Raw genomic sequence first — 18,666 nt, forward strand, 5'->3', positions numbered from 1 at the left:
ACGGAGGCCAGGGAAAGCGTGAAGCTGAAGACGCAGTCGCTGTTGTAGACATCCCTCCCTGTTCCTCATAAACCTAAGGTTCTCATCCCTCCCTTGCGGTTTTCACAAAGATCTGCATGTTTCCACAGTTGGTTTGAGAAATGCATTTCTCACCAGACTTACAATATACAGTTACAAATGCAACAACACTGTGTAGCACCCAGCCATGAACCAGCGACAACAGCCCTGCTAATCGGGCTCAGCCCTATTAGCACGACTGGTTGTGCGTTGGACTGGCGAGTGGGAGTCCCGGGTTCAATCCCCGCTTCCGCGTATCACTACATCTGGCGTTGTCGGCAGGATGAGGAGCGTGATGTCCTCGCGTGAGGGACTAGTGCCACGTCGTGTGCGGCAGTCCGCGGCGTGATGTGTGAAGCGCGAGGGCGCACTCCAAAAGACCAGGGGGGTGAATGTAGCACCCAGCCATGAACCAGCGACAACAGCCCTGCTAATCGGGCTCAGCCCTATTAGCACGACTGGTTGTGAGTTGGACTGGCGAGTGGGAGTCCCGGGTTCAATCCCCGTTTCCGCGTATCACTACAACTGCATGACTGCTACAGTATTGTATACACACAGCCACAACTGGTGATTCCAAAATAAAAACCATCCTATCTAATCATGAAACCATAAAAGGTGGTATAACATACACTACGCAAATAAAAGGCGGCTTCAACCTATGGAAAGCCAGGAAGTTCATTCTTGTTCACTGTGTATGCATTTAGTTTCTCTCCCAACATGCACTGATGATAATATCCAAATGTCTCTCTCTATCCAGTCGGTTTACGGATGAAAACAGTCTTGTACTTGTGAATGGTCTCGTCTGGATTATCCAGGACATTCACAAGTACAAGACTGTTTTCATCTGTAAACCTTTTAGCCAGTTTGAAATATGAATGGAATCTTTAAATTGTTAATTTACCAAACTACAGTTTCCAAATTGTTTAAAAATAAGCCTGATGGCAAGTCATTCAGTAAGACCATGACCTATCTGCCAAGTGAGGTACAGGGAAGCTCTGGGGTAATTGGAGGGTCCAAAGGGTAACAAATGGAACCAAATGGACCCTTACATGTCTTCCATTTGGTTCCATTTGGACACTCAGAGTTATATGGTGTCCCTTGAAATTAAAAACCTGCTCCTCAAAAACATAGTTAGTTAGTTAAAACATTGTTAGTTACAACAAATTAGTGAGCGAAAAAACCAAGCAATCGAAAATAAGTTGAGCACAGAACTGACATATGAAAATCTGGATCTGGAAAAGTGAACACGGTTACAGCGAGGCCCGGTCTCACTCCTCGGGCTTCATTTATGCGTTGTCGCTCCACAAAAAGACATGTTCTCGACTTTTCCCACACCCCCCCCCCCCCCACAAATCAGCCATTACTCCCTCTTTTACTTCTCGGTGAGTGACAGCTGCAATATCCTCTCCAGCTCCTCTTCCTCTTGCTTCCGCCTCTTCTCCTCTTCCTCCTGAGCTCGGGCTGAGAGCTCCAGGGCCCGTTGGACGTCGGGGTCTTTGCTAGCGGTCGCTGAGACTGAGCTCACGAGGCTGGAGGCGCCTCCTACTAGACTCCTGTTACTCTGGCCACCGAGCGCGGCGTCACCGAAGTCCCCTTTGGCATCGTACCAGGCGACGTCCTGTCCTGGAGCTTTATTGGAGCAGGAATCCAAAAGACTCTGCTGGATGGCGTATTGCAAAAGGTGCTCGTCGTCGCAGTTGCTGTACGTGCTGGGGCTTTCCTCCTCCTGGTGGCGGTAATGGACGGGCGCGACAAACACAGACGGACACACCTGGAACGGCGGCGGGGGGGCCGCAGCAACTTCTCTGGGTCCCCCCTCGGCGGGCATAGGTGTACTTGTGGCCGCGTGCGCGCAGGCATGCTTTTCTGTGCGGCACTCGTTGACATTCCCGAAAGTGATCCTGGCGTTGAGCACGTGGAACAGGGGGATCTCAATCTTGACGGGAAATCCCGGGGGGAACTTCAGGGCGACAAAGTCTCGCAGGCGCGCAAAATGGGGGCTGGTGCGGGCCATGAGGTCAATGATGGGAGTCACCTGCTCCACCAGGGAGAGAGGGTGGTCCTCGCTCATCCACAACGTGCCCTTGAACTTCTGTATTCGAGTGTTGAGCTCGATGGGCCGGCCGATGTCTCTCTTCTTCAGGTCGAATTCGGGGTCGAAATATTCCTCCGGAGTGATGGCGGACGGATTGGTGGCGGTCGCGCACTGCGTAGCGAGGGCCCCCTGTGCGCTTGCAGGCACGTCGTGCTGCACCTCGGTCCCCAGAAGAGTCTCGAGGGCTTTGTTTTCATGTTTTATCCTGGCCTTCTCCGTGTCTGTGAGGTGTTCTGTCCTCGTCCGGATCACCACGTTGGCATTGTTGACACTAAACACCTTTGCCTCAAATCCATTGACAACCTCGGTTTTGTCCGTCCTCCACCCCCACATCCCAGACTTGTTCCTCTCGAAGGCAATGTGTTTGGTGTCCAGGTAAGTGTTAACAATGGGAGTGGTCAACCTCTCGGTGACTTGCTGTTCGACAGGTTCCATTGCTTCCAGCGTGACCTCCTTCATCTCGGACAGTATGTTGAAGCGCTGGATCTCCACCACCCTCTCGTCGTGGTTCACGTCCATCATCTCTGTGCACGCGTCGTCGCTTCTGAAGATGTAGCTCCGACTCCCTCGGACCCACGACGTGTTCTCAAAGCCCAGAAGAGTGGTGTCTACTCGCAAGCTGCAACCACTCTTCCAGATGCGGCAAACGTCACTCGGACAAAGTCGGGAGACGAGGGGAATCCAACTGGTGAACTCCCATTTCATTTCCACATAGAAATCCGGAGACTGTCGGATCTTGGACAGGAGTTCAGGCACTCCTCCCAGCACTGCAGAGGCTTTGAAGTAGTCTCTGCGCTGAAGCACCGACTGAACCATTTCCGGGTCGCCAGTGCTGACCGCTTCTTGCAGAACCGTCCAATTCTTGGCATTCTCTTTCGTTACTTCGGCTCCATGTCTCAGGAGGACCCTCGCTGACTCTACGTGCCCAAGGGACACGGCTAAGTGGAGAGCCGTCCTCCCTCGGGGATCCACAGCCTCAATGTCGCTCTGGGGCAACTGCTTCTCCAGTGTCCGGTAATCGTTCTCCCAAACGAAGGCATGCAGTGGAAACTTAACCCTGATCGCTTCGCTGATGATCCCTGTGGACATCGTACTTCTGCAGGGGGTCTCCTCAATGTAACGTACAGCAGATGCAGTAGACAGACACCTGTCATTCACAACCTGCTACATCACCTTATATATGACCGAGCTGTGGTGTGACATCACAGCCAACAAACTGTTGCCTGTCCTCTCAGAGGGAGTTGCGTCACTCCTGTTCACTTCATGGTGCCAGGTCTTCTACGCACACATCTATTGGCGTATAGTGACAAACGGCGAACCGGAAGTTTACAAAATGCATTGAAGTCTATGAGGTGTAAAGTGACAATGAATCACGTGACCAGCACTGTTTCTGACCCCGCAGTGGCAGGACTCTCTGATTAGACGACTCTGTGTCCTCTTACGCTCTGGCCTTCCAGCTCCATGTTTGGGTGACGACATTTGTTTCACAAGTTGGTCTTGGCACCATTTCTTGTTGCTTGCAAGGGGAGGCTGTCGTCTTCTCCCGGACAAATTGTGAGCTTGTAGATCGGCTATTTAGTCTATTTAGTGTGTAGATTGGCTATTTAGTGTGGTTGCCCCTGCAGGACAACCAGACTATCGTACTTTATTCCTTCCTTCCATCCATCTTTCTAGATAAACATTATTTTTCCACGCTACTCAGATACATTATATGGTTTAATCGATATACATTTATTCATGAATGCATTTTCTCTATTGACTTTAATTAAAAATTCTACTTTTCCCAAATGCAAATATGGAGATGTCTGACATCATAGACCACATGAGACTGACACAGTATGTCCATATATGGGCATACTGAGCTTAATATTGATGACATCAGGGATCTCCATAAATGGCCATTAATGTATTAGTGAATACATTTTCCCCATTGACTGGAATGGGGAACATTCAAATGGAATTCATTTGCAAGTGTGACTTGCGTCACAGCAACCACACTTGCAATTTCCAATTGCATCGTTCTAATTTAGTTTGACTCAGACTGTAAAGAGACTGGCTTTGTGTGTCCCTATATATGTCCGTAGTACGAGACTGACGTCACACGAGTCCAACGTCATAGAAAGTATGCAGAGACCGACGTCACCACAGCTGATGTCATGGACAGAACGGCCCATACAAGGAGATGCACGTGTGTGGTTGCGACCACAGGTCGCAGTTTAGTATGAGAACCGTCACGTAATGCTTGGTTTGGTCTTAGATATTTTATTGTTGATTGACTGTCACGCTCTGTCATCACTGTAATGTCAGGGGAACCACACTAACAGAATCCCTTTTATGCCCATATATGGAGATCCCTGATGTCATCAGTATAAAGGCCCATTTCCACCGGGAGCAATAACGATGACGATAACGATTTAAAAAAGTGGGTTTTCAATTGAAGTGGATCGGCAGCATCCACCAAACACCGATAAAGACAACGATAGCCGACAACTACATCGTTAGGATCAACAACGATGTGGTTAAGATCACAGTGATATGGAACTGGGTCTCTGACAAACAGCTCGAGGTGCGCTCTGAGCGAGCGGCTGTTAATTAGCGCCTCTTCACATTGATGTCCGAAAACTTTATCGGACATCAATGTGAATTGTGAAGGCATAATTATCGCTGTGATATTTTATGGCTATCGTCATCGTTATCGCTGCCGGTGGAAAAGGGCCTTTAAGCCCATATCTGTGAATGCCAATGTATATACAGTCTAACCAATGTAAAGTGTATTTAGATGCTTTGTACTGACTTTTTTTTCCTCCTCTTTTTTAGGCAGGGAGGGGGGCAAATCGAGATCATTGTATGAACTGTGCTATAAAATTAAACTGACGAAGACAAACAGATCATGGTGGGGGGGAAAACCAGAAACCACTTCTGGTGGTAATACATGAATGGAAGATTAGAGACATACTCACTTACACCATAATGAGTACAGATGGGAAGGAACCCAGCAAGCACGGTCAGGACCTGGACCAATCAGTGACGTCTCGATTGGGGCCAGATCAAGTCAAACCATGACGACTAGTCGGATCTGGCCTATAATATCACCTGATTTCAACCCAACATAAATCCTGCCCACGAAAACGGGGTCCGATCGAGGCCAGATAAATATCATAACTAGTCAGATATGTCCCAGAATACAACCTTATATGCTCATATTTCAACAAACACTACAAACAATAATACTATAGTCCATATGACCTCCAGGTAATGACGTCAAGATCATCTCCACATGGGCTGTGATCTGGCCTAGTTCTGAACGTCATTTGGCTTGCAGGGAATCATTTATGGGATGGGGTCATGGTGGCAGGGTGCTTCTTGACCAGACAGATGCCTCTGCATTGTGATAAGAAACTATGGAAGAAGAATCAATTAAAAAATAAATACAATGTTTTGCAATTCAAATTATTCAAATAGCTTGTGGAATTCAAAAAATAAATAAATAAAAGAAAACTGGATTCCACATTATCACCAGACCGACAATTTTTCACATACAGTACAGCAAAAGTGTACTTTGATTTGGAAATCTTCTAAACAGATGTTGTAAGTCATCATCTCTGAACCTGGCAGCTGGGGACAGCAATTAAGTACATTTACTTGAGTACTGCACTTTGTCTTTTGTTCCGTATTTTTGGATACTTATGACTTTGTATACTAGGCTACATTTCTGGGAAGGGAAAAGGTGCATTATGTACATTGAGATTTTGAGAACACAACACCAGAGACGGTGGAGAAAAAAAAGGACTAATTTAGTCTTAGTTATGGTCAGCAAAAGATGTCTATGATTCTGTGCAAACGTGTTTGACTACCTGGCTCAGTGCAGTCAAGGCGTCAGCCTCCCGGAACCCCTCCTCCCCCGATCCCAGATTGGGAAAGACTGACCTGGAGTAATAGTTGGCAATAAAAAAGTAACCAAAATGTTAAAGAAAATATTGTTTAATTGAAAATCTTACATGGCTTAGACATGGCAAAACAACAAATGTTTATAAAAACAAAAAAACAAAACAAAACAATAAATAAAATAAAATCTTATCTACACATGCAATAACAAGGCAATGAAAAAAAGCTTATTAGTAGGCATGTTATCTTTTAGAAGGCTAGGTTAACATTGATTTATATTACACATTTAACTTTTTTCTTTACCAGGATCTTGTTAAACAATGTACCAAATGCACTACAGTTTACCAATACACCATGCCCTTCTGCAGTGCCTACACAGGTTAACTGTAGCAATGTGTGAAAGAGCGCCCTCGTGTGACGATTTAACACATGGCATCACAGGACTGGTAAACTTTTAACTAGATCTGTATTAGCAGTTTCAAGTCTATTCTCACATGGAGTGGCACTTTAATGGTCAAAGTATTACAGTCAATAATATACAAAGTTTTAAACAGTACCATTGAGATCAACCAGACGCCCATCAAAGGGACCTTCAGGATAATTATGTCCGAGGAATAAATAAAACATTTAATCCAGTGGTTCTCAAAGTGCGGTCCAGGGACCCACAGAGTTCCTTGAGGTGGTTCCAAATGGACCCTTACGGGTCTATGACGAGTGAGTGTACAAATGGAACCAAATATTTGGTTCTGTTTGTACACAAAAGGACACAAGACTGCAGAATCGTATAATTCGATGTTGTCAGAAGTGTGTGTGGATGTTTTAACATTGAAAATGACCACTGAAAGCAGTCTCTCACTAGCGAGGAAACGCTGTCCATGTCCACGTGATCAGCACCAGAAAATGGTTCGTCTATTTCGGGGGTCAGCACGCTGCTCTAAAGCCGCATGTGCCTCTTTAGCTCCGCCCTAGTGGCTCCCTGGAGCTTTTTCAAAAATGTATGAAAATGGAAAAAGATGGGGGGAAAATATATTTTTTGTTTTTGGTTTCTGTAGGACAGACATGACACAAACATTCTTAACGTTTTCCAATGCTGTAAAAATGTGTAGAATAAATATTAAATTTCAACATTCTCTCCAGGATGCGCTGCAGGGAAAACGAAACATTTAATCATGAATTCTCATTATGCATTTGTAGCCTACTTAGTCATTTTGATAGTAGGCTAATATAGCTAATATAGACACTTACAGCATGTGTGTTGCCTTCATTATAAGGCTTATATAAGGCTTTTAATTTTTTACGGCTTCAGACAGATTTGTCTTTTGTTTTTTTGGGTCCAATATGGCTCTTTCAACATTTTGGGTTGCCGACCACTGGTCTATTTGCTTCTTTTTTCATTTGTGTGCATTATTCATGTTCATTTTTAAAAAAGGAATTCAAAGCCTTAAGTTAAAGCATCGCCTTCCAGGTGAAGCCAACCCTTACGGGGTCCATTTAGTACCTTTTTGGACACTCAAGAGTTGTGGGGGTCCATGAAATAAAACACAACGTTTGAGAACCACTGATCCAAGTCAACCAACCAGACCTCGTGTAAATGCGTTTGGTCTTGGGATTGACATGGCCACACTCTACATTTCTTGAGTATCAAACTCGTAATAATCAGTCGGCTCGTCGCTGCACACGCCTCAGTCTTCAGGACAGGGGTCTTCAACAGGGGGTCCGGGACCCCTCAGGGGTCCTCATAGTAAATACAGAGGGGGGCCGCCAAATCTTTGTGATAGGATCATTCATTCTTTTAAATGAACACCCCTCGCGTCCCTATTCTGAGGAGAACTTTAGCCAAAAATCGCAGATCTACAAGCTCTCAACGCCTCGCGCTGCGAGGCGTTGAGAGCTTGTAGATCGGCTATTTTCTGCAAATAGGTTTGGTGTAGAGCAGGCCAAGAGCAGGGTGAAAAGTTAACTAAAAACACAAATCCAACATAGACGATGACAGTGCTGTCAAACAAGTCTATGAATCTATCTGTGAAATCTATGAAAATCTGCATCACACATTTATACAATATCGTCACTGTCGGGCAGAAACATTGTATCTCCAAGTTTCAAGTTTGTACATTTTTTCATCAAGTAAAGCCCTGCTTCATCAACAGCCGATCCACAAGCACACAACGCCTAGCACCGCGAGGCGTTGTGTGCTTGTGGATCGGCTGTTTTCACTAGTAGTTCATTTTTAAAACGATAAATACAAAACGAAAGGTCTTGAACTTACAAGGTTTCCACCCGACACCGAAGATATGTAGAGGGGGTCCCTGCTTCAATCGCTCTCTCAGCTAAGGGGTCCCTGGCCTGACAACGTTGAAGACCCCTGCTTTAGAATCTCCGAGTACCTGAGTCCGTGGGGCTAGATTAGAACCTCAGTCGGTTTGAGTTTTTGGGTTCAAACAGAAGCGTGATCTTGTTCAAAATGACCCAGTAATAACCTGAAGAAGCTGCATTCTAGGGTCGAACGTAACGCCACCCAAAACGTAAAATGACACAAACATGGATTCCCAGAGAGATTTCCAACGGGCATAAAGTCCTCTTATATTCTTTAGTAACAAACTAGAACATAATATAATATAATATCATATCATATAATATAATATATAAGCTATTCACAGAATAAACCAGGCTTGACCATGAAACCACTATGAATGGTGGTATTAAAAAATCATAACGACAAATCATTCATGAGGGGGGGAAACAAAAACAGTAAATCAGATCATTTGTTAGCGCTACAATGAACACACATTCGAGTACTTACACATTACTGTTCTGTTTACGAGAGAGAGAACGTCACCATCACTGCACCAGTAACACGCTCCTTTTGGAGGCTCTGCGTTCGAGCCGCCAAAGGCCGTCCGTCACTTCATGTGGACCGAACGAGCTACGGCGAGACGCATATACGTACGTACGACAACTGAGCCCTGTAATACTGCAATGCCACTTCACCATTCACAGTCATCAGCGTTAGCGCGGAACCACACAATCGACTGCCTTAGCCGTAACTTAACCTGTGAAGCTACATCATTTTGCACAACACGATTCGTCAAGAGCCTGTTATACACAAAAAAAAAAACAGTGGTTCTCAAAAGAAAGTGGAGGTCCAGGGACCCTCGCGGTTCCAAGTGAACCCTTAAGCCTCTGTCAGAGTCCAGGGTGAAGAGCTATTCACTTCACCGCGTTGTAGTTTCCTAGCTGTAACCTTGGCTGTTATGTATTTTTAGGTGATAGCTAGAAAGCTACACCGCGGTGAAGTGAATTATAGCTCTTCACCCTGGACTCTGATAGAGGCTTTACCAGGTATGCAACTCTGAGAGTGTACAAATGGAACCAAATGGACCTGTACACTCTCAGAGTTATGAGGGTCCTTGAAAAAAAAGGAAAAAAAACTTTGGGAACCACTTGCACACAACTAAAACAGCTGCCAGGATGATCAAATCAGCTATCCAGTCAACAACGTCCCTGTTTCTCTACAGATTGAAGTCACCAAAGCTTCAAGATACAGCTTCATAGAGACACTGCTCTCAACGGTTCGCCACTGCACCAGCAGACCTCCAGTAAAGCACATAGGAACAACTGCGGGGGGTTGGGGGGTTCAAAGCTTGGCTAACACAGAGGTCACATTAAAAAGCTTTCCTCCTCCCTTAAGACACGCACGCCATTTCCTCACCCCCCCCCCCCCCCCCCAAAAAAAAATAATCAAGGGTCTCGGCGAGTACTCGTGGACCTTGGAGGAAAAGTGCTTAGATAAATGCTATCCATTATAATGGCACAGTGTGTAGTAGGGATGGGACGCTAACGTTTATCGCGATAAAAAACTCTGTATCGCGGAGATTTAATTTATCGTGATATCGTCCTCCGTCATCCACTGGGATCAATTCACCTTTTATTTGCCGAGCTGCGTATCCGGTACAACTTAAACCCTCTATAATTGTTAAAAGGTACTTATAATATACGTACTTGAAATAGTATTTTTTTTTTTCACTCTATCAAATGTCTTTTACCAAAAAATCGCTGCTCACTGTAGATCTGCTATTTTTTGGAAATGTTCAAACCGGGATAATGGATTTTGATTATCGCGATATCGTAAACCACGATTTCTTTTGTCACAATAAACGTGATATGACATTTTCATATGGTCCCATCCCTAGTGTGTAGAGCTGAGAGAGAGAGAGGGGGGGCCTTTCCCACCAAAAGAACCTTGGTTCAAGGTTTCTTGGAACCCTGTTTCGTTCTTGCAAACCGGCCACGAACCGGCTTGCGTTTCCACCAGATTTAACCGAGGATTTTGTGGTTCCTGTTCCGAAACCAACTTTTACGGTTTCCGAACAACCAACTCGGTTCTCGGTGCAAAAGCTCACCTCTGGTTAATCCCATAGAGAAAGAACCAGAACCGGTTCTTTGCCAGTGGAAAAGCGCCCAGAGAGAGAGGAGAGGGTGACAGCAGATGGGGTGGGCCCCTGATTCAGCCCGGGAAAAAAGAGTTGGAGAGGCCGTCATTGCGCGCTATAGAGAGAGATCTCTCTCTATAGCGCTGCTGCTACTCAAAGATTTGCCATTTCAGATCATGACAAAGTGACAAGCCAGTGGGCCAATTACATGAGTTATATTTCGTCATTGTCGGGTGGAAACCTTGTATGTCAAAAAAACATTTTTAAAATGATTTAAACTAGTGAAAACAGCCGATCTACAAGCACACAACGCCTCGCATCGCGAGGCGTTGTGTGCTTGTAGATCTGCTGTTTTCACTACTTTTGTGCGACGGCCTTGTACGATGAAACAGGGCTTTGCTTTGCGAAAAAAAAACGTACAAATTTGAAACGTGGGAGATACGAGGTTTCTGCCCCGACAGTGACGATTTACTTTGTTGGCCAGCCCAGCCCCCAAAATGGAAGGAAGGCCGACATTTTATTTGTATTTTTTTTCCTAACGGCCGGCCTGAACCGTTCGGGAGTTGTCCCGCTTTTCCCCAATGGCCAGCAGCACGTCCCTGGAAGGCAGTGCAGACTGTGGGGGCTGCTATGTGAGGATGTGCGCCGTGGAGGGGATGGAGACAAACTCGCGCAGGATGTTCTTGGCCGTCTCCAGGTTGTTCTGGGCGATCATCAGGGCCTTCTGGATGTCCTGGAAGGAGTAACCCTGGGACATCAGGCACTCGATCTCCCCGCTGATGGCCAGGCCTCCCGGGACGGGCCCTGAGGAGGAGGAGGAGGGCCCTGAGGAGGAGGAGGAGGGGCCGGAGGAGGAGGAAGAGGAGGGGCCGGAGGAGGAGGAAGAGCGAGTGAAGAGGCCCGTGGCAGCGGCGGCAGGCGAGGGGCCGGCGGCGGCGGCGGCGCCGCCTCGGCTCTCGTGGTGAGAGGGGCTGAACGGCCGGGGCCGCCGGTCGGAGTTGACCCGCCGCGGGAGAGGCTTGGGTGGGCGCTCGGGGTCTGGTCCTGCGGCGAACATGGCTGGGAGACAGAGAGAGAAAGAGAGAGGGAGAGACATTAACAGAAGTCTTTGTTTAAAACCCATTTAGGCCTAGAATTATTGAATACTTTAACTATTGAAAAATAGCAGATATACAAGCTCACTGCGAGCTTGACGATTTCTTGTCACGATAGTCGTGATATGACATTTTCATATGGTCCCATCCCTACATACAGGCCTCTATCGTGGAGGGAGCAGAGTCCATGCAGAGAGCACTGAAGGCCGCCGAGGTGCCGGTGACGTCCGACATGGTGCGTCTAGCGGGGGCCGGGGGGCCATGGGGCCTGGGGTCTGGGGGTCCGTGGGGCCCGGGGGCGGGGGGACCGTGGGGCCTGGGGTAGTCGTACTCGTACACATCCTCAAAGTCCTTCTGCTCCACACTGTCCTGGGACACCACAGGATGCTCTGAGAGAACACAAAACATGAAAGTATTATTATTATTATTTTTAAATACATTTAGTAGCAATAATTGTCTTTTCTCCCACACGTAGTCTTTATTCCAGTTCCAATTAATTCCTCCCTGCAGCCATTTCTGTTACTGCTGTCCAGCGTTGCATTGGTGATTCAATCTTTGGGTGGGGCACGATTTGAACGACTTCACGCGCACGTCGCTTAACAGTCATAAGTGGCGTTTCCATAAAGCCGTTATTTGCGCATTAAGGCTTTTCTGCATAAATATCGTTTTATGGAAACATTTCAAATTTCGAAAAAACTTCACAAAAACATTTCTGCGCTTGGAGGAGGTGGATTTGGGGGCTTTATCGAAAAAAGTAAATGTGCATTAGTTAATGGAAACGGGTCAGCCTACTCTGTTCTAGTGGAGGATGGTGTCTGAAACACACAGCGCAGTGAGCGGTGAGCGCGTGCACACTAGGGCATTCACCATCAAAGTCACTATTTTTTCTTTTTTCTTTTTGAGTTGTCAATGCCCCTGGTGGATGAATTTGTTAATGCTCTATACCAGGGGTTCTCAAACCTTTTTAGGCTGTGACCCCCAAAATAAACCTATTTGAACTGGGGACCCCCATCCTGACAAGCACTTGGAATTGTAGGTATTACATTTAATGTGACTCTGTTCCACAGATAAATATTGTGAAAAAAGCAGATCTACATGCTCACAACGCCTCGCAACGCGAGGCGTTGTGAGCATGTAGATCTGCTATTTTCACAATGTTCGCCTCTTGCTTACTTAATATTTGACAGTTTGTCCAGTCCTGTCAAATATTCGACTATTCAAATACTTTGAGGTCGAATAATTCGAATACCAAAAATCGCTATTCGTGAATGCCCTAGTGCGCACACACACACACACATAGTATTTCAGACAGGTCAAATGACTTATCAGCAGGAAGCAGTTCCTCAAGTGGTGCTACCTCAGTCTAATGAAAGGATATGTAGGAAATTACCACAATACTTTTTACAATCAGAGACGAGCCAATCAGAATTACTATTATTAAATGAACAATTACAGAGTGGTCAGGTAGATCAAGAGCAATTAGATCTGTGGTATGAACACTTCTGTAAATGTATCCGCAACAATGTGGGAAAAGAGTATACAAGTAGTAGTATCCATAATAATAATAATGCAAGAAAGAACCCCAAATACCCAAGAAAACCCTATTGGAATGAAGAGTTACAGCATTTATGGCAGTCTATGCATAAGGCAGAGCACTCATTCTTGAAATATGAAGGTACACATTCTGGGAAAAAGGACCACCTGAAAACGTATAAAGAGTGTCAGTATGTGTTTGATAAAACTTATAGGAAACATAAAAGATCTTATCAAAGAGGACAGGTATTGCATTTTGAAAGGATTCAAACCTCAAATCCACAATCATTTTGGAAGGAAATTAACAAATTAGGCCCAATAAGGACAAAGAAAATCCCTATGGAGGTGTTGGGGCAGGATGGTAACTCAGTTAATGAGCTAACACAAGTTATTAAAAGGTGGGAAATAGATTTTAAATGTCTTTTCTGTGATGACACAACAAGCTTCGATGAAACCTTTTACAAAGAGAGATGTCTCTTTGTAAGAGAGTGTGAGATTACATTGGAGGAGGAGCCTGGTAACGATGATCTTAACACTGAGCTGACTATAGAAGAAGTCCAGTTGGCCATTAACAGAGCTAAGACAGGAAAAGCCACAGGTATAGAACATTTGTCAAATGAAATCCTTAAGTCACCAGTGCTATTTCACACTCTGTATGAACTGTTTAAGAAATGTTTTGAAAGGGGTCAAATCCCATCAATGTGGTTTAGATCTATTATAAACCCAATTTTTAAAAGTGACGACCCGAGGGTACCTCTTAATTATAGAGGAATTAGTCTTCTGAGCACAGTTTACAAGATATATTCATCCATACTCAATGACAGGCTCATGTGCCATCTCGAGAAAAGACATGTACTGGTAGACGAACAAAACGGGTTCCGCAAAGACAGAGCATGCATTGACCATCTTTATTCACTATGTACAATAATAAGGACCAGGTTAGAGGAGAGGAAACCAACATTTGCCTGTTTTATTGATTTCAAAAAGGCGTTCGATTTTGTAAATAGGGACCTACTCTGGTGCAGACTGTTGGAATACGGAGTGAATGGTAAATTTTACAAAGCAATACAATCTTTATACAGTGCACCTGTAGCTTGTGTTAAAATTAATGAATTCTGTACAGATTGGTTTCCAACACCTCTGGGAGTGAAACAAGGAGATAATCTCTCGCCCACATTATTTGCTGTTTACATTAACGATCTAGCATGCTCAATTAAGTCTCTAAACTGTGGTGTGCAATGTGGGGACGCTGCAGTGAGCATTCTCCTGTACGCGGACGATATTGTCCTAATAGCCGAAAAGGAATCTGATATGCAAAAAATGCTCTTGCATACAAGTGAGTGGTGTAAAAAATGGAGGATGACCATAAATGAAAAGAAAACAAATGTGATACACTTCAGAAGTTCTAGAACTCATATTAGTAAGTATCAGTTTTATTTTGGTGAGAAAAAGATTAATTACGTAAAGTCCTATAAATATTTGGGGTTTTATGTTGATGAGCATATGAGTCTGGTCCATGGTTCCACAGTCCTTGCTGAATCAGCAGGCCGAGCATTAGGGGGAGTTATTGGTAAAATCAAGACACTCAAAGATGTTGGCTTCCTTACTTACACAACACTTTATCAGGCTTGCGTCTGCCCAGTTCTTGATTACAGTGCTGGGGTCTGGGGTCATGGGAGTTTCCCTAAGAGTGTAGCTGTGCACAACCGAGCCATCCGATATTTCCTGGGTGTACATAAATATGCGCCAATGGCAGCAGCATCAGGAGATATTGGATGGGAACCATGTGATGTTCGATGGAAGGTCTGCACAGTCAGGTTGTGGAATAGATTAGTCACTATGAATGATAATAGGCTAACAAAGAAAGTATTTAACTGGGACAGACATCAAAATGGACCCTGGATAGAGGACATGCATGCTATGTTTTGTAAATATGGAGTGGAAGACGTGTTCCTCAGATTAGAACAAGTTGATGTTGTGGCTCTAAAGGAGATGCTGTTTGATCAGATCAAACATACCTGGACAGAGGAGATTTGGAGTAAACCAAAATTGCGTACATACAGAGAAATTAAGTATGATTATTATACAGAAAAATATGTTTTATTTAACCTGACAAAGAAAAAAAGGTCACTCTGTGCTCAGATTAGAGGAGGTATTCTGCCACTCCATATTGAAACGGGTCGTTATGTTGGGTTGGATGAAGAAGAACGTATCTGTCAAATGTGTGATCTTAATGAAATAGAAAATGAGTATCATTTTGTTCTGTATTGTCCCTTCTATTCGGGACCCAGAGAAGAGTTGTTTAATAATATTGACGATATTTATATGTGGGATATCAGTGACTCACAACGTATTAACTGTCTATTTGAAAAACATGTATTTAAACTGGCAAACTACTTTGAGAAAGCCTGGGACTTGAGAAAAAAAGCATTGTACAACCAGTAGGGGTTAAGTACCATATGCTCTGTTTTGCTTTATTTTATTATTATTTTGTTTTCCCCCCGCTGGTATCTATGTTGTAGCCTATACTGGTAACGGATGTATAGAAAAAAAGAAAAAGGAATGTATCTAAGAATATTGTAACCTGTCTGAAAAGGTGTCATATAATCCCATGAGGGATGGGCCACGAGGTGGCATGACACTCAAATAAAATTATTCATTCATTCATTCACACACACACACACACACACACACACACACACACACACACACACACACACACACACACACACACACACACACACACACACACACACACACACACACACACACACACACACACACACACACACACACACACACACACACACACACACACACACACACACACACACACACACACACACACCGCAGCCCTCCGTTTTTCTGGGAGAGGCAGGGCCCAGGGGAGGTGTGCTCAGCGCTGGAGTAGAGAGAGAAGACGATCAGTCTCACTCAAAGTAATGGTGAAAATAAGCATCGGACACAGTAGGCCACAGGTCTAAAGTCCCAGCCAGATTGGGTCCATTTTATGATCGGATCCAATATAACTCGGCTCCGTTTCGGACCGGATCCACATCCATGTGCCATACGATTTAATGAAGATTCACATCCTATTTTCGAAAAAGCTTTATGGTAGGGGTCTTCAAAAGGGGGTCCTCAGAGTTACAACAGGGGGTCCTCCAAATCTTTGTGTGACAGAAACTTGTTTTTTTCCCCCCTTTTTCATATTAACCACTTGAACCCTATATCGTCCATATTCTGAGAACTTTAGCCAAAAATAGACGATCTACAAGCTCACAACTGTGAGCTTGTAGATCTGCTATTTTTGGCAACGAGCTTTGGAGGGGTAAAAGAGCAGACAAAGTACAGTGAAATTAAAGGTCAAGTTAAGTATTGACGGTTCAAGTGGTTAAATATCTGAAAACACACATTAACATGAATCCAAAATACACTGATGATCGTGCTGTCAAACAATTAAACTATATGGAATCTATGAAAAGGTTGTGGGGGTCCCTGCTCCATCTCTCTCTCAACTAAGGGGTCCTTAGCCACAGTGTGAGAGTGTTACCTGGCTCAGGGGGCTGCAGTGCGGGGACACAGTCCGCTGCCCCAGCCTGGGCCTGGATGTTACACATGGACTCATACACCTGGGGGTCCTCAAAGTCATCGTCATCACACGCCACACTGCTGGGAGGAGAGGGAGAGAGACACACACACACACACACACTTTAATTGACCGAATTCACGTTACGCAACTTCCTGGTGCTGATCTCACGGTTGAAGGGGAAAACCCTACTAAAAGCCCATAGAGTTAACACAGAAATCGCAAATTTAATGCAATTTCCGAATAGTAAAGTATAAAATATGGCTAGCATGATCAAGAACACAAGATAGTAAAAGGCACAAAGCGTTATAATTTACTTTACCGTTCGAAATAATGATTTGTTGGCTTTAAATTTGCTGAGTGCGCGTGCGTAGGCGGGCCGTGAATAGGGTCTATTCGTGTAAACACCTACTTGGTTGGATTTTTGAACACAAGATATTTGCACTGGCAGGAAAGCATGGACAAACGGACAAAGAAAACGTATGTGATTTTTTTCTTTCTTCTTCTTGGCATTTCTTTCGTTTTTTTTTTTATTTCACTTTTTTATTTTATTATTGTTGTGCCGTCTCCAGTAATTGAATGTGGTATTGTTGTTTATGCATGTTTGGTGTTTTATAATCCCGAAAGGGATGGGTCTTTTGACAAGACAAAAAAAAAAGAAAAAAAACGTCACTCTCACACAAAATAATAACGATTATGTCAAATAATTGCGATTAGACGATTAAGTAATAATTATGACAGGCCTACTTGCATGCTGTACTTTCCAAAGTACAGCATGAGCAATAGAATGGTTGTATTGTTCTACAACACTGATCCTTCCTAATCTGGCTTCAGACTGGAGGCAGAAATGTCAACTATGCCAGTGGTTCTCAACCTGTGGGTCGGGACCCCCAGGGGGGTCCTCAGATGATTAACATAATGTGCAACATTGTTTTCTCACTCAACAATAAACAAACCGACATAAAGTTTAAGTGTATAGAGGGTATCTGCACATTTTTAAAGTGACAATTTAAGGACTTTTTAATACCTCTAAAATGACAAATATTAGAGGCAAAAAAACTGTGAGCATGTAGATCGTCTGTTTTTCACAATAGGTGGGGCTCATGTACTCGTTGAATGTTGATTGATTGAAGCGTTTATTAGCAATTTGCAATAGAAAAAAAAGGTCGCCACACATTGTGAGCTTGTAGATCTGACATCTTCAAAATATGTTTTATACTTTACATAAAAGTTGTGAAATGGGACCTTCTGCATAATGAGCATGTTCTACTTTTGCTACTTTTACATTTTGATACCAATATTTCGACACCAATGTAGTTTCAATCAAGTGAATTTTCAATTCCGGACATTAACTTCCGGACTTTTAAAGGAGGGGGAGCAGGAATCTTTCTTTATCTAAATAATGACGCATATCTCTCAAAAATCCCCTAAGGATGCCCACATAAATTTAAAATAAATAAAAACACAAAAGACATAGGCACATTTGAAGTTATAATCAGTGTCTCCCTCTACACCCTCTACTTCCTTCTGCTTCCCTCGACTTCGGGACCACGCCTCTTTGTTCCGTCACAGCGGCGGCTCGTTTCAGTCAGTGAGACAGGCAGACAGACAGGCAGGGACTGAGAGACAGACAGACAGTCACCCCCTCCCCTCTGCCTGTTTCTGCAGGACTCTCCAGTCTGCACTGAGAGAGTGAACGATTAGTGAAATAATTGTTTAATGTTCTGATTGTGTGTACTTTAGCCTACTTCAGTAGTAGCAGAGACACATTGCAGACTGTTTGATTGCGTGACTGTTTGTGTTCGCGGCTCGCTGCACGCCCGGACATCACCGCGATGTGTAAAGTAACTATAAGTATATTTACTCAAGTAGTCCTACTGTACTCAAGTACAATGTTGAGGTATTTGTACTTGGATATTTCCAATTTCCAATACTTTCACTTCTACTACACTACATCACATCTATCTCTGAGGCAAATACTGTACA

General features: G+C 44.3%; 2 protein-coding genes across 2 annotated transcripts in view; both read right to left on the bottom strand.

The window, feature by feature from the left end:
* Positions 1–1,429: 1,429 nt before the first annotated feature.
* LOC308304327 (ankyrin repeat domain-containing protein 13A-like) lies at positions 1,430–3,241 on the bottom strand (the record flags this gene model as incomplete). Its single annotated transcript, XM_080748910.1, has 1 exon — positions 1,430–3,241. One exon carries the CDS (start codon positions 3,239–3,241, stop codon positions 1,430–1,432), a length of 1,812 nt encoding a protein of 603 aa, XP_080605036.1.
* A 7,854-nt stretch (positions 3,242–11,095) lies between these two features.
* The window catches only part of LOC308304135 (E3 ubiquitin-protein ligase CBL-like), a gene marked incomplete at its 3' end in the record, with an annotated part of 59,163 nt that continues 51,592 nt past the window's right edge, over positions 11,096–18,666 (bottom strand). Inside the window, exons 13-15 of the mRNA XM_080748694.1 lie at positions 16,645–16,763; positions 11,720–11,950; positions 11,096–11,526 (exon numbers count right to left, since the gene is read on the bottom strand). Coding sequence (XP_080604820.1) covers positions 11,096–11,526; positions 11,720–11,950; positions 16,645–16,763 — 781 coding nt within the window. The remainder of the gene's footprint in view (positions 11,527–11,719; positions 11,951–16,644; positions 16,764–18,666) is intronic.

Source organism: Nannobrachium achirus (assembly GCF_963921795.1).
Source record: "Nannobrachium achirus genome assembly, chromosome: 19".
Taxonomy (NCBI): domain Eukaryota; kingdom Metazoa; phylum Chordata; class Actinopteri; order Myctophiformes; family Myctophidae; genus Nannobrachium; species Nannobrachium achirus.